Source organism: Rhinolophus hipposideros (genome assembly GCF_964194185.1).
Source record: "Rhinolophus hipposideros genome assembly, chromosome: 15".
NCBI classification, from domain to species: Eukaryota; Metazoa; Chordata; class Mammalia; order Chiroptera; family Rhinolophidae; genus Rhinolophus; species Rhinolophus hipposideros.
In genome coordinates, this window is record NC_138061.1 from 5,327,956 (window position 1) to 5,343,918 (window position 15,963).

The 15,963-nt window shown below is 50.9% G+C and overlaps 2 protein-coding genes across 6 annotated transcripts in view; one reads left to right on the forward strand and one right to left on the reverse strand.

Annotated features, from left to right (window-relative positions):
* Positions 1 to 5,739: 5,739 nt before the first annotated feature.
* MMP21 (matrix metallopeptidase 21) lies at positions 5,740 to 13,772 on the forward strand. The gene is made up of 7 exons (XM_081074238.1): positions 5,740 to 6,037; positions 6,530 to 7,100; positions 8,063 to 8,202; positions 8,439 to 8,580; positions 9,671 to 9,928; positions 11,209 to 11,381; positions 11,627 to 13,772. The coding sequence occupies exons 1-7, from the start codon at positions 5,876 to 5,878 to the stop codon at positions 11,924 to 11,926; spliced, it is 1,746 nt and encodes a 581-aa protein (XP_080930364.1). The 5' UTR covers positions 5,740 to 5,875; the 3' UTR covers positions 11,927 to 13,772.
* A 469-nt stretch (positions 13,773 to 14,241) lies between these two features.
* Positions 14,242 to 15,963, reverse strand: part of EDRF1 (erythroid differentiation regulatory factor 1) — a 36,129-nt gene continuing 34,407 nt past the window's right edge. For 3 of the 5 annotated variants that reach the window (XR_013994977.1, XM_081074222.1, XM_081074220.1), the window contains one exon: positions 14,308 to 15,144. Coding sequence is in view for 4 of the 5 variants with exons in the window: in XM_081074222.1 (XP_080930348.1) it covers positions 14,982 to 15,144 (163 nt within the window). In the remaining variant the exon portion in view is untranslated. Of the gene's footprint in view, positions 15,145 to 15,963 lie in introns of all 5 variants that reach the window. The other 2 variants (XM_081074221.1, XM_081074223.1) reach the window with 1 other exon arrangement.

Sequence of the window (15,963 nt, forward strand, 5' to 3'; positions counted from 1 at the left end):
CTCCTGCTGTCCCCGGAGCAGGACCAAGAGCCACTGCTGGTGACTAGTAAGCAATGTGCAACGTTCCGATCAGCAAGCAAACAGTATTGCTCTGGATTTACTTACGGCTTTATCTGAGTTCAGAGGTTCCTCGGGTGGAATGTGTTACCAGGCTGGCAAAGGTGACGTTCGGGTCATGGCCCCGGACACCTGCTGAGTCTGGGCCTGGGGACCAGGGACAGCACAGCTCTTGCCCTCCAGGGGCCGCAAGGCCTTGAAAGGACAGTCAGGAGGTAGGTGAGCTCAGCATGGACAGTCTGTACTTCACAGGCCAGGCCTGTGGCCGGGAGACACAGGGGCGCCACCTCTGCCTGGGGGACGACCTCCGCACTGCCGCTCTCTGAGGCTTGGTTGTCGGGAGCTGACGGTGGACAGTGTGGAGATGGCAGCGTCTCAGGGCGACCTTCATCCAAACCAAGTCGCTTGCCTTTAGTGTCGATGCACTGGTTGTCACAGTTTCCTTTAGAGATTTTATAAAAAGCATTAGATTTCTTTGGCTTGTTTCAGTCCCTTTCTTACACTTGTCCGGAAGTTCTCAGCTGGGCAAACCACACCGTGTAGCCCTAGCGCACGATTATACCTCTCTGCCCCCCTCGCGAATCCTTACCCAGTGCTTTCCTCCCCAAACATTTTTATAACGTGAAGTGAGGGTGAGATGAATCCAAGGGCGCACACGCAGGCTTGGCACCGTCTGACCCGGTCAGTGCCTGACGTGCATTTGCCGCAGGTGGCCACGTGCAGGTGTGAGGGGGAGGCCTGGGCTCACCATCCACTCCGCTTTAACTTCCCCAAACTGACAGCATTCATTCTACCTCCTGGAAAACTGCTCGTCTGCTCCAGATAAAGGGAACATCATTTTGAAAAGAGCTCCAAGTTTATCCTGACCTATACCCCATTTTCAGGTGTCCCCGGGGTCTTCACACAGCTCAGCTCCCCATAGCCCTACAGGCCACCTCACTGTCCCTGAGGCCACGAGGCCACGGGCAATGAATGCGAGAACACCCCGAGAGCTCCCAGCTCAAGCAAGAGGAGATCAATTCAGTGCGTCTTCTGAGTGAACGAACGCGAGGCACAGACTCATTCACACAGCCTCCCCCACCGTCCTCGCTGCCTGGGACGGGGTGTGTGGGGGGGCACGTGGGGACGCCCAGTCAGGGTGCTGAGCTGGCCAGCTGAGGGTAAACTCCATAACATAGGTGACAGCCAAGCAGCGCTGACACACACAACGCCACGCCAGAGGGGAAGAAGCCAAGATGCTATACTCACCTGCCTCTGCCTGTTCCAACCTGCCCGCTGTTCCTGACCTCCCCCAGGATGTGGCCCCAGGGCAAGGAAAGAGCCCGCTCAAGCAGAGAGCCCTGGGGTCCCAATGGAGGGGCTCCAAGGGGTTCACTCTAATCCACTCACCTCAATATGCTGGCCAATTTGCAGAAAAGACAGAGGAAGCAGCACATGAGCACAAATGCAGCGATCAGTAAGGAGCCCCCAATGGCAATCATAATCTGAGTGTCAACCTTCTCAATCATGGTCAAAGCCAAGCGGGCACTTGGGCAGAGAAGTGCAGGCAGGCAGCGAATGTGTAGGGGAGGCAGCACCCAGAGCTAAGGCACCCAGAGCCTTAGCGTGTGAAACACAAATGAGTCCTCCCAGGGAGGCCTCGTCTGGCCCAGGCTGGGGAAGGGTTGATTCGTGGATGAAAGGGACTGAAATGCAAAGTTCAGAGAGAAGGAAATCAGGAGAGAAAGTGGGAAGAATCTTTTCCCTTCCCCTGGCAGTGACATGCAGCTGTAAATGACAAACAGGCCTGTGCTAGAGTGAATCGCTTTGCTCCCAAACACGTGCACCTCCTAACATGATTCATCTTCTCGGAGTCAGAATGGACCCCTCACTGTACATCAGGCTTAAAACTCTCCCATGGGAATAACTAAGGGAATGTCTTTTCCCAAAATATTATGTTGTGCATTGCTGAGAATATGCAAACCCATTTTGTAAATAATACATATTTGGGGGAAAAAGTTTTCAATTTGTGCATGGATAACTGGGTCAATGCCACCTCAGTGTTTAAGGAGATTCTAGACGCTTCCAGCCACACCCTCCCCCAGGCTCAGAGATGGGGAGTATCCTGCACCAACCAGGAACCAGTTTCTCCAGGAGCCCTTGTCCCTCATTCTGTAGGCCACACACCTCCCCCTGCAGTTTTTCCTCCTAAATCCAACTGACTTCCTCAAATTCCAATTTACCTGGAATAAGCACTTGGGTTAATCAAATAGTCTGAGCCTTAAGAAGCCAAAGGCTGAACAATACTTGGGGAGAAGAGCGCCCCGAGAGACAAGCAAACAGCCCAAAACGTAGGCACACCTGTCAGTCCAGTCACCTGAGCTGCAGGAGGCCAATGGCACAATAAACCAAAACAAAAAAAGAGAGAAAAAAATGAGTTCAGAGAACAAGACCGCTCAAGAATAAGTTCCTCACGCCTCTGGTCCCTCAGAGGGGTCTTACTGTCATCCTTAGGGACAGCTGTCGTGCAAGTTTTCAGACCTGACTATCAGCACAGCCTTTAGCCAGAGCTCACCGAGCAGGCAGGCACCGTCGGAGTCTTACACCTGTCAGGGCACAGGCTGTGTGACACCAGCCCTCAATCACAGAGTTCTCAACTCTGTTCCATGGTCAGAATTCTAGTCTCCCAGGAAACAGACTGCCCAGATAATGTTTTGAATAATTTTGTTCTTGTGCCTTTGCAGGTTTTTGTTTCCTCCAGAGAAAACGTTTAGGGTTCGTCTTCTAATCAAAACATAGTTTGAGATTTCAATTAAAAAAAAAAAAAAGGAAGAAAACCAGTCAAGTGGGGGAGGTGAACAATACCCTGATTTCCAAGAGTTACGCTTTGTTTTAGTCACGCAGTGGAACTCTATGCAACCACTTAGCACAATCCACATATCTGTCCATTGACATGTGATACAGTTAGGTAAATGGATAAATACACTGAAAAATATGATTGACATGTATAACTATGTACAGTTTTATAAAGCTATAAATATATATAAATATAAAACATAACTGACGTGATATAAATGTCAGTTATATACATGGTTATATGTACAGAGTGCCAAAAAATGTATACACATTTTAAGAAATGAAAAAGCTGTATTAAAATTGTAATACTATATACCAGTAACAAAAGTCATGTGTATGCATATTTTTGGCACCCTCGGTATTATACATAAGACATGTATAACATACGACATGTATAACATATGCCATGTATAATTGAAAAATATACACGGACATCTACAACATGGTACAGTGAGAAGGAACCAGAGTAGGGTACCAGGACTAGACAGGTCTCTTTGATCACAAGGCAGAGAGAGCCAGCCAGGCCCGTTCTATGAGACACGGGGGTTAACTGAGCTACACAAAGCTTCTCCTGGAGTCCAGGGTGGGGAACGGAGCAGAGCAGCCGTCCGGGCACAGTGGGGATCGGCAGCCACCAGGCTCTGGGCCCAGACTCTGACTTGACATAAATGTTGGATGCCAATCACACGGGAAGCACTCACTGGCCGCATGCCACTTCTAGTAATTTCCCTCTACCGTTCACCTTAGTTTCTGCTTTACACAAAGTTTTCAGGGTGTGCCTTCCTGTCAAATGCTCATTTAAAATTTAATAAAGAATGGGGCTACAGTTGAAAATGTGAATGCTGCTTGAGTAAATTGGACAATATTAAAGGGTTACTGCTAAGTTTGAAGGCATGACAATGGTAGGTAGTATGCTTTCCTTTTTCCCCCCAATAATCTATCTTATATAGATCTGTACTGAAATATTTATGCATAAAATTTGTATGATGCCTGGGGTTTGCTTCTGAATATGGAAAGTGCCAAATAGGGATGAGGGTAGCGATGAGAAATTCCAAGCTATGAACCATGCCTGTCTCCTGACCACTAGCCCAGGGTTCCTTCCCGTTAGTCCCCCTCCCAGAGGAGTGACCACTAAGCCCTCTCACTCAATGGTGATGGTTCAGGGTGCTAGGAGAGCATGTCCATAGGAGAGAGGGAGAAGGGTGCAGTAAGAAGGCCGAGGTATCTGTTGACACAGCTGAGGGTGAGCGGCCCTGAGTAATCAGGAGGGGCCCCACCTTATCCATACTCATGCCCTCTGCTTGCGCTCACACCAGGACATCCAGTACATGGCCAGCTCTGGAAGTCTCTGGGCTGATAGGAGCTGACTGGGGCCGTGCAGGTACTTTGGTTGAGTGTACCAGCTCTTTGTGAGAACATTCCTTAATGTCACAGGTGGTGGCTTTGCCATGGCAGCACCGGGCATGGGGCCCAACACCTGATCAGGGGCCTAACTAGTAATGGATTCCCCTGGGTCACAATCTAGTACTCTGTCCTTCCAGGGAAGCCCAACATCTTAGAGACCAGTGAGGGGTCTCAGGCTACAAGGCCATCAGACCATCCTGGCACAGAAGGGTTGCTGGGGCTCCCAGGAGGGGCTGCCAGGCCAGAGGATGCAATCTACACCTGCCTCTGGGCTGTACCCCTTTTAATCTATCATTCACAGAGCAACTGGGAGGATTCTTTAAACAATAAATCAATGAAGTCACTCTCCTGCTCAAGACATTCCCACTGAACTTAGGGTAGAATCCAAATTACCTGACCTATGGACACGTCTCTTCCCAGCTCCCTCTCCTCTCCATCCTAACCTCCCACCTCCCTCCTCATCACTGAATTCACCACACGCCTTCTTCCCCTTATTTCCAGACATGCTCAGCCAGGGCCTGCCTCAGGGCCTTTGCACTGACTGGTCCTTTCCTTTGCCTCTACCACCCCAGAACCCCCTGTCACATGTGACTGTGTCCCTCTTATTTTTCTTTCATTGCTCAAATTTCGTATTTGCAAGAGGTGTCTCCTGCCCGTCTTAATATTGACACCCCCCCCACCTCCAACGCTCTCACTTCCACTGCTGATATTCTTAGCCCTCGTCAGGATTTGAATTTTTCATTCACTGTTTTGTTTATTGCCTGCCTCCCCACCCTTAGAATGTAAGTTCCATGAGGGCAAAAAATGAGTCCATAATGCTCATTTCTATATTCCCTGTCCCCAAAACAGTAACAAGTATTTGCTGAATGATGAATGAATAACTAAAGCTTAGCCCCACTTGCCTGCACACCTGCTCTTCTTATCAGACCTCTGACATTGCAATTCCGAGCTGTCACCTTCTGTCACGGTGCCCGGGGAACCTTATCGCTCAGGCTCTCCGGCCTGACCAGTGAGAAATTCAGGGCAGCTGAACCTCGCTCTGCCTGCCTTTTTCCTCCCCATCTTCTGCCTTCCTGAAGTGACACCGAGAGGGGCAGCGTGGGCGGGGGCATGCTCTAGGACCTCGGGCGATTCTAGTTCATCCTCAGAAATATCCGTGGCCCATAGAACGGGCACCACGTGGCCATTAGCGAGGACGAGAAACACCTACATCCATGAACCCGGGAAGATGCTTCCACTTTTACGCGGGATGGCCGGCCACCCCACAGCTCACGTGGGCAGCAAAGTTCACCACAGAAACGCAATCCACAGGCAGCTGCAAGTTCGTGATGTAATTACCTGAGTGTGTGGCAAACTTCGCAGGCTGCGAGGGGAGGCGTTCTCACCCCAGCGAGAGGGGTGGTCCTGGGGTCTTCAAAGGGCAGCACTTGCAGGGCCGGCCGGGCCTCCCGGTGGGCACACTTCAGGCCTGCGCGAGAAGGGCGGCGGCTCCCTGGGGCTGCTTATAAGGGCATCCTGGCGGCTGCTGCAGGAGGGGAGACGGGGCCGCAGCAGAGGTGGAGGCCGGCTCGGACCGGCCATGCTCGCGGCCTCCGTCTTCCGTTCGACCCTGCTGCTCGGCTGGCTCGCTGCCCCCCAGCCCGCGACGCCTGAGACCCTCTTCCACAGCCGGGACCGCTCGGACCTCGCGCCGCCCCTCCTGCGCCGGGCCACGCCCATCGCCGACCTCCTTGCAGCGCAGGTACGAAGAGCCTGAGAGCAGCACCACGCGCACAGGCGCACGTGCACGCATGCGCGCGCACATCCCGGGGGGCAGGCGCGCACGTCCCGGGGGGCACGCGCGCACGTCCAGGGGGGCACGCGCGCACATCCAGGGGGGCACGCGCGCACCTCCAGGGGGGCACGCGCGCACCTCCCGGGGGGCACGCGCGCACAGCCCGGGGGGCACGCGCGCACCTCCCGGGGGGCAGGCGCGCACGTCCCGGGGGGCAGGCGCGCACGTCCAGGGGGTCACGCGCGCACATCCAGGGGGGCACGCGCGCACACACCACCAAGAAACCCGGAGTCGGAACGCTGCACAGCACAGGTAAGTGCAGCGCAGTGCACTACGGACAGCAATGCCGACATGCACTGTCCTGCGTGGTACATACACAAGCAGAGCACACACGTATGTAATACCGCCTGCTGTCAGTCCGGGCCCCGCCCCACTGAGGCGTGCGTTTCTCTCCGGCAGCGGTTCCTGTCCAAATACGGCTGGGCAGAGGCGCCCCCGGGGGCGGAGCACGTGGCCCCAGGGTCCCGGGGTCCCCGCCCCGACCGGCCTGATGAGGGCCCCCCAGGTGCTGCCCTGGCTGAGGCCCTGCGCAAGTTCCAAAAGGTCAACGCACTGCCGGCGAGCGGGCAGCTGGACGCGGCCACGCTGGCGACCATGAACCGGCCTCGCTGCGGCGTCCCCGACCCTCGGTCCCAGCTGCAGGCCGCGAGCACCGCACCCCGGACCCCGCCAACCCTCCCGGGCCGGCGCCCCCGGGCCCGCCCGAAGCGCTTCCTGCAGGCTCTGCTCCCAGGGCCAGGCCGGCAGCCCAAGGGCTCCCCGCAGGGTGGGGGCACCCGGGCCTTCGCTAAAAAGACCCTGACCTGGAGGTTGGTGGGGGAGGGCTACAGCAGCCAGCTCTCCGTGGAGGACCAGAGGTACATCTTCAGACTGGCCTTCAGGATGTGGAGCGAGGTGATACCCCTGGACTTCCGGGAGGATCTCACGGCGCCCGGAGCCACGATTGACATACAGCTGGGTTTTGGCCGAGGTAGGGAGGGATAAGACTGCGCCCACCCTGTGCTCTGCCTTCACCTATGGCCTGAAGTAGGGCCCGGTTCGCATAATGGGGCCCACCTGGGTCACCCCACCCTGGCCTGCATGCCTCCGTCACCACAGAGCAGTGGTACCAACTCTGTCTCCTAGATTGTTCTGAGATGGCACCTGTCGTGGCATGGGCATATTGTAAGCTCTCTGTAGGTGTCACTGTTATAGTCACTGGAAAGGGCACAGGTGTGTCACCCTGCAAAGAGCAGAGTGGCCACAGGGGACATCAATGCAGGTCCCTCCACTTGTCGCAGAGCAGGTCTGCCCAATGAGCATTGCCCACAGAGGGCTCAGGCTGCTCCTGGGGCACTGGTAGGCCGGGTGGTCGTCGCCCAGGCCCCACCATCTCCTAGCTGTGTGGGTTTGGACAAAGGAACTTGTCTGCAGCCCCGTCTAGGAACTAGGAGTGCTAACAGCTGCCCAGCTGGCCTCGCTGGACTAACTTCCTAGTGCAAGAAGTACACAGGGCAGTTTGGTGTGAAACTATACAAATGTAAGGCGGGTGGCCATTGGGCAGCACCTCCTTCATTCCATGACCGCTCAGTTAGGATCCAGCTCAGATTTTGTCTCCATCAGCTTTCTCACAGCACTCCACGTGCCACCACACACACACCTTGCTGGCGGATGGGACAGCTGCTCTCCTCGCAGCTCCCACAGCCCTTGGTACACAGCTATTTGTCTTTACACTTTGTCACACACAAAACAATTGCTTATAAACAACCGTGTGTCACGCACTCCTCATGCTGAGTAGTTAGTCCAGGAGTAGCTGCTTCTGCCACCAGACTACAAGCCCCTCGAGGCTGGGAACCCTGCATGTGTCTGTGTCCCCAGGTCCCGGGAGGAAGGAGTCTGTGCAGTGGGCTCTCCTGATTCACCAGGAGCCCCTGCCCTCCCTCCCCTCATCAGGCCGGCACCTGGGCTGTCCTCGGGTTTTTGATGGGAGCGGCCAGGAGTTTGCACATGCCTGGCGCCTAGGTGACATTCACTTTGACGATGACGAGCACTTCACACCTCCCACCAGTGACAGAGGCATCAGCCTTCTCAAAGTAAGTGGTCTCCAGCTGCCCTCAGTGACGAGGCAAAGGGCAGTGTTGCGTGGGCCGGAGTCCAGAAAGCCAGAGCTTCTCCAGGGAAGTGCCCATCTTCTTCGGAGCAAGGTCCCTGGCTGTCAGCCTCGTTCCCCTTGTGCTCTGGAGGCCCAGGGTCTGCCCTCTGTGGTGGGCTGGGTCCCAGCGGCACTCACCCAGCACTGACACTGCACCGATGGTTTGTTCTCTTCGAGGTGGCCGTCCATGAAATTGGCCACGTCCTCGGCTTGCCTCACACCTACAGGACAGGATCCATAATGCAGCCAAACTACATTCCCCAGGGGCCTGCGTTTGAGTTGGACTGGTCAGACAGGAAAGCCATTCAAAAACTGTACGGTAAGTAAGTGTTCTGGGCGAGATGATCCTCGGAGCTGACAAGAGGGCACTGGGGGTCCTCTGAGCATCAGAGGACCCCATTTGCTCCTCACTGGGAGGCTGGCCCCCAAAGGGCACCAAACAGTGCCATCTGACGTCACCCAAGAAGAGCAGCTGCCTTCAGGCTCTGGGATGCCAATTCTTAGTTAAGGGTGGCCATGCCTAGATTGTAGCCATTTTGGAGAGCAAAGCACACTCTCATGGGTACTTCCTCTGTGTCCTCTCTTTCATGGGACCCATGAGATACTCCCTGCGAGGAAGGAGGGGGCTATGGGAGTTCTCTAAACACAAGCGGGCCACCCAGGCCATGGCATCCCGAGAGCTGTAGGAGCTGGAAGCCGCTGGAAGAAATGTCTGCACTCCCAAGGCAAAGACCAGCAGCCCTGCCAGGATGAGCTTTGTCTGCATACTTGTCCAGGCCAAAGGGCTGGTGCTAATTATTTAATGGAAAGGATTAGTGATTTAGCACCAAGGCTGCAGGAAAGGAAAGCTAGTCTCCACGTGTCCATCTAAAACAGACACTACCCCTATTTCTGCTCTACTCAAACCGCCCCATTCTTGGCACTCAGCATCTGGATAACACCAGAGGCCAAGACACATTTATTTCCCTCAGTGACAGTCTCCCTCTTGTGTGTGCCCAGAACCAGAACTTCTTCCCTCAAATGAAGTCTGATCAGCCATCAAAACAGGCATCAACTACACTTAGGGTGATCATATAAGTAGTATCTAAAGCGAGACAGTTTAGCGGGTGACGGGGAGCACTATTAATAACAGAATGAAGCCAGAAGTCATGCCCAGGATTGTTGCAGGCCAGCGGTGTCCCTCCAGCTCTCTCCACGCAGCAAGGGAAGGCCTACTTCCAATCCCATAAGATGTCTTGCTTTAAGATGTCTGCAGTGCTCGCTTCAGCAGCACATATACTAAGATGTCTGCATAGAAAATGCCAGCTTTGCAATTGTCTCTATACAAGTCACACATGAAAGTAGGAACCGTTGGTTTCTGCACCAGGTTAACAAGTGGCTGGACTTCTCTTTTTGTTTTATTTTTTAAGGTTCATGTGAAGGCTCATTCGATACTGCATTTGACTGGATTCGTACAGAGAGAAACCGACATGGAGATGTGACGGTGAGATTTAGCACATATTTTTTCCGCGACAGCTGGTACTGGCTTTATGAAAACCGCAACAACCGGACCCGATACGGCGACCCCGTCCACATCCTTGCTGGCTGGCATGGAGTCCCAGCACAGAGCTTGGATGCTTTCGTCCACATCTGGACTTGGACAAGAGACGAACGGTATTTTTTTAAAGGTAGAGGTCCTTACGGATGGCACTGTTTTTTATTAAACAAACGCTTTCAGGACAAATGTTTTGAGCCCCTACCAGGGATCCTGTGTGATGCTCTTGAAATCGCTTGGTTTCTGTGTGTTCCATTCGACTGGAAACTCTGTGAACACAGGACTGTGTGGTGTCCCTGACCTTTTCCACAAGGCACTGAGTTCTTCAAATGAACGAATGCGTGAATGAATGGTGCTGGGCTGTGAGTTGGCTGCCAAAGAACTGTAAGAAAAGGCTCTCCCTACACAAGCTTGAATCTGATTCTGGAGAAAAACCCCTTAGCAGGCTACCAATACAGTATGATTTGAAGGGGTAAAGTGAGCAGAGGAGGTGCTCACTGTCACCGGAATCAGATGCTGGAGCCACGCAGGATCAGGGCATGGGTGGGTAGGACCTGTGGCGCCCAGAAGAGGACACGTGGGGTAGTGTGTGAGGGGAGGCGGGGCTGTGGGAAGGGCGCAGGGAAGGCCAGGCTCACAGCCTCAGAGCTGGGAGTGAACAAGCGTATCTGAGACAGCTGCGCCCTGGAGGGCCATAGGGATGGGATTAGGTTGGAAGGGCAGGGCAGGACTTCATCCAGCAGCAGGTCAGTGTTTCGGGGAGGCAGGAACTGGCCAGGGCCTGGTGGCCTTGTGAACATGGAGGCGACTTTCTTGCTGCTGCTTCCCGACTCTCAGCCACCCTGCCCAGGCCCGCCGGCTGTCCCAGATACGGGCCTGGCTGCCTTTGCTGACTGCGGAGTCTGATCTCAAATGGGAAGTTGTGGTTACTGATTTTTCTTCCCCTTGCCACCCAGAGATAGACTGTGGGTGCTCTCTGCCTGAATCCTAGTAATACAACCATATGGCTTTAAATGGCTCAGAGTTAATGAGGCAAGAGCCAAACTGAAAGAACTTGGCATGGGAATTTTACCATAAGAAATCCGTGAGTAAAGTTGGTCTTAGCTTTCCTTCACATCACACAAAGGAAGAATTCTGAGTCCAGGTACATGGAGAAATTGCCTCAGGACAGAGTTTACAGTGTGGATACTTCCGAGTTGGGAGCACACCCTCCAGTGGTTTACGAAGTCCTGAACTATAACTGACAGTGGCCACCCGGGGATTACTGGGAAACCATTTCAGTGGAGGCTTCTCTCAGATGTGCTGAGTCCTCCCTCCTGCCCGCATCTCAGCAGAACGTCAGGGTTTGCAGGGACCTAGGCTGAAGGCTGTCCTGTGTCGTTTCCTGTGGTCACCGTTTTGTTTGGCTCTCAGGAAACCAGTACTGGAGATACGACGGTGAGAAGGATCAGGCCCTCGCAGAAGACGAACAAGGGAAGAGCTACCCCAAGCTGATTGCAGAAGGGTTTCCTGGAATCCCAAGTCCCCTGGACACTGCCTATTATGACCGAAGGAAGCAGCTCATTTACTTCTTCAAAGGGTCCTTTGTAAGTAGGCGGCTTTGCGGCCTGGTGTTGCTGTCATCCCTACCTGAAATGTCAGATGGCCAAGTTCTTAGGTACAAGCTGTTCTCAGATATGGCAATGGCGGGTCATCCCATCACATGGAAAATTAAGAATGGGAAGCCCAAAGAATTGAGTGCAAAGCCACAGATTTACTTACCTCATCACTATAAATTAACCTAAAACGAAGGATTTTCAGAAAAGCCAGTCTTACTTTATTTCCTTCGCAGGTGTTTGCATTTGATATCAACAGAAATCAAGTCCTTGCTTCTTACCCGAAGAAGATGACGGAAGTCTTCCCAGCGATAGAGCCACAGAACCACCCTTTCAGAAGCCTAGACTCCGCCTACTACTCGTTCGCACACAAGTCCGTCTTCTTTTTCAAAGGCAGCCTGTACTGGAAAGTGGTGACCGACGCAGACAGACGGCAGCGTCCGTGGCTCCCGTCCAATGGCGTGTTCCCGAAGCAGCCAATCTCAGAGAAGTGGTTTGACGTTTGTGATGTCCACGCCTCCACCCTGAATATGTAATGAGAAAAACAGGCAAATGCAGGGAACTACAGATTTCTCTTCGAGAGGAAAAGTCTGACTTTTTGTAGCAGAAGCAAATAGGGCTAAGTTGAAACCCATGGGAAAAGCATTACTTGAATTTTGGGAAAAACAAATCAAATTCTCAGGCGAAAAAAAAATAACTTACTCAATAATTTTACAGATTTTTAGGAAAGGTTATGAAACAAGTTCGGAGGAACCCATCTTTGCTTCCCACTCTCTCCATTCCTGGGGTGCTCTTTGTTTGAATCCAGATGGTCCTGAACAGTTCTCTGGTTTGCCGCAATTCATATGACATGCTCCTTCCGCTTCAAAGCAAGAAACACTTTGTATGGCAGTCTATGTTCTGAAGGCTAGTCTACCGAAATAAGTCTCTTGAAGCTAACTGGGTAACTGTATTTTTCCTATTATCAATTATCTTTAGGATAGACGTTATGTCCCTTTAACTTTACATAATATAGCTGTGACCTCTAATTAACACAAACAAAATCCCCCAATGTCATAGGGAATGATGTGGACATAATTTGGGCACAAATACCACAATTCTTTTAAAGGAAAAGCTAAAACACAAGCACTTTTAAGATTTAAATTAAAATCAGCAAAATACAAAAGACATTTTAAAAGCACCTTTCTTTCCCTTGTAGGAACTTTCATATTATTGCTTTGACAAGGGAAGATAGCTAGAATTTGTATCTTCTTGCTTAAAAACAAATTTCCCTCTTGACTGGAAAGGCTAAGTAAGAAGAGAGGCCATTAGATAAAGCAAGCGACTCTCATGTCCCTAACTCGACCATATTTCTACGTAAGTAGAAAACCCTTTTTGAATTCATGAATCCAGAATTGGGTGTGTACAACACACATGTCCAGGTTTAACTAGCAGAGACAGTGTGAGTCGCGTGTGCTTGCCGCAAGGGGAACAGGATGTCAGTGTCCTGAGAGGTGACGTTGCTGACTTTGTACAACTGCTTTATAATTTCGTCAAAACTTGAAATGCTCCCAATGGTTAATTTTTGAAAGTTGATACAAATCTGTCCCAAGGACAATGCAACTGAACAAGGAAGTAGACAATGGCAAGAGGTAGGTCTGCCAAGCTGACAGATTCAACTCATTGTCAAGGAAAACATCTCAAATCTCAGCGTACGAAAGCAAGGCATAAAAATTCAGCTTAGCTTTTCGGCCTCGGCGTGCGACTTGGCTCAGTCCAGTTCAAGATGCTGACAAACTTCAGGGCTGGTGCTTGACAGAAGCTTTTCACGTAAATAAGGTGTATTTGAACATGTGACAATTGATAATATACAAAAAAGTTTTTGCTTTCTTTGTCCCTTTCATGGTAGCAGGAGGAAATTTTGAGAAGGTGCCAATATCTGTAAGAACATGTTATCTGCCCCTTATGAAATTTCCATTGAATATAATTCCATTATTTACAGGATTTTTTCTACCAACCTGCAGTTTGACACAGTAACTAGACTAGCTGACTAGCTAGTCTATAACTATCGTAGACAACTTTATCAATTGCTTTAATTGACAAAGATTATTTTAAAATTCCACTCTTGACTGTTCTAAACATTGTGTTCCAAAGTACCCTTTTAAAAACTAGGTTTTATATCCTTCAGATTTTTCCATAATAGATCACTTTAATGATTAAATTTGACCCTTTTGACAAAACCAATCAATGGAGTCCGAAGGGGAGGAATTGGTTGCACAAGGGCATGAGGGAGTTTTGAGGAACTGTTTTACATCTTGATTATGGTGGTAAATTGCATTGGTCAAACTGGAGTGAGTTTTACTGAATGTAAACTATGCTTCAATAAACACGACTTTTAAAACTTAAAAAAAAAAAAAAATTCAGCTTAAAACAAGTTTATTCCAGACGATTTTCTAGCACAGTTGAGATTCCTTCAAAGAGGTGTGGCTGCAGGGGCTGCCAGTCGACATGAAGGGGCTGCACGACGAAAATGCAGACGGCTCTGAAGGAAGTCACCAGCTGCGCCTCCTCCTACGCTCAGGCTCAGGCCCAGGCCAGCGACATGGGGGCCCAGCAAGCTTGTCTATGAAGGTGTCATGCACATCCATCCAAACTGTCACCCTGACAGGAAAGAGTGTGCTTGACACATGACAGTCTCTTGCGGCCGAGACGACTGACTCTGACAAGTACTGCACCGCACACGGGGGCACTGGAACGACAGCATGTACGCAACTGGACAGGAGCCGTGGACCAGCAGCAAGTAATTCGTCTACAGTCTCGTAGAATTTCGTGTATGGCACCATTTTATTTCTAATGTTTCAGTCTTTACTTTGTAAAATTGATTAAACCAGTTCAAATCAAAACTCAATGTGAAGAATGTGAAATGGAAAAAGACAAAGACATTTAAATAAATAATTTATTTATTCAAAATAATTTTCTTACATTATTCACAGTTTTAAGTTTAAAATAAGAAAGTGGGGGGGTACCTATTCTTGACCAACTGTCACACAAGGTGAAAGAAAAGCCCATCCCTTTAGAACATGCACTAAATACCGAGAAGTGCACAATGGCTAGTCTTCCAAAAATCCTGCACTGAAGCTTGAAAAGGGCAGAGTTCTTTCTGTGCATTTAGAAGGAAACACTGTAGATGTACAGGAAGTTCCTTTAACCCATCTGAACGACTAAACTCATTTGGAATAAGTTCCCTTGACCCAAGTAACATTTATCCAAAATAACTATCTTAAACTCATATAGCTTACCATATTTCAAAAATATTTAACGGTGTAATTGCATCACAGCAAGTGTATTGATATTGAGGCACGCACACTTCTCAAAGAAATAAACACTGGGAGCTTTCCTTCTGATTTGGTTTCAGCACTTTCAATGACGCAGCCAAAGAATTCGACCATGATTTGTCTGTCATGGGAAATGAGCAGTCTGCATTTCCACCGCTGTGCCTGCTGTTGTAAGTGGTATTTCCCGCTTATTTAACTAAACGAAGCACCGAATGGAAAAACCAGCCCCCGTGCTGAAGGCACTGCAGCATCTGTGCGGGCGCGGCCCTGGCACGAGTCATGGGACGGTGCTGCCACGGCCAGGAGCCAGCTCGTCCAGCAGGCGGATGAGAACGTCGACTCTTTCCCAGAGAGCTGTGTTTCTGTTAGCGGTGGCTCTCAAAAGCTGGGAGTAAATCTGCTTGTTGCTTGTGAGGGCTACATCGTCTTCAATGTTACTGCTTGATGAATAAAACGAAAACAGAACAGAAAAAGAAGTGACGTGACCGGCGTTGCCCCCACCAGTTCAAACAGATCCACGCAATACACAGTAACAGCCCACCCATCACTTCTCACAGGGAAGCTGCGGTCCTGTTCCACAGCTGATTACTGCTTGGGGGCCTGTCTTTAGACACGTAATTCAACACATCAGTTAAAACCCACACGCATGCTTTTTACAAATACTGGCGTGCTTACTATATACGGGCCAGTGCTCGTGGCCGTGAATGTAACAGACCCAAATCCCCGCTGTCGCGGACTCTGCATTCTGCTGGGGTAGGAGTGGGGGGAGACGAGAGAGTGTCGGCTGCACGCTGAGGAAAGTGCAGTGGAGACGGGCTGCGCATGGGGGAGCTCCCGGTGCTTCCTCCGGGCTCCACAGCCAGCCCGGGGGTCCTGTGTGACGCAGCCCGGCTGACGCAGCTATGGGGTTGCTCCCCTGGAGACTGAAGCACAGGCTCCTGCTTAAGAACTATCGCACCTCAACGCATCTGAAACGTCAGGGCCACTTCTGTGCAAAGAAAACCTCTCATGGGGAAGGTTCTACACAGCACTCCATTTAACAACTGTTTTAACAAAAACTTAAGTTTGCAGTTTGTTCTGAAAATACTTTCCCATAAAACAGATCAATGGATTATATTCGTGGTACTACTGAGAAGACGTAGCAGTTCATTTCTAGCACCTTTTTTCAAAAGAAAAAAACCGAGTCCAGAAGTAACACAGACCTCTGGCCACACATGGCAGGTAAAGCTGACAGCTGTGTGCCTACCGAGAGTGGGCAC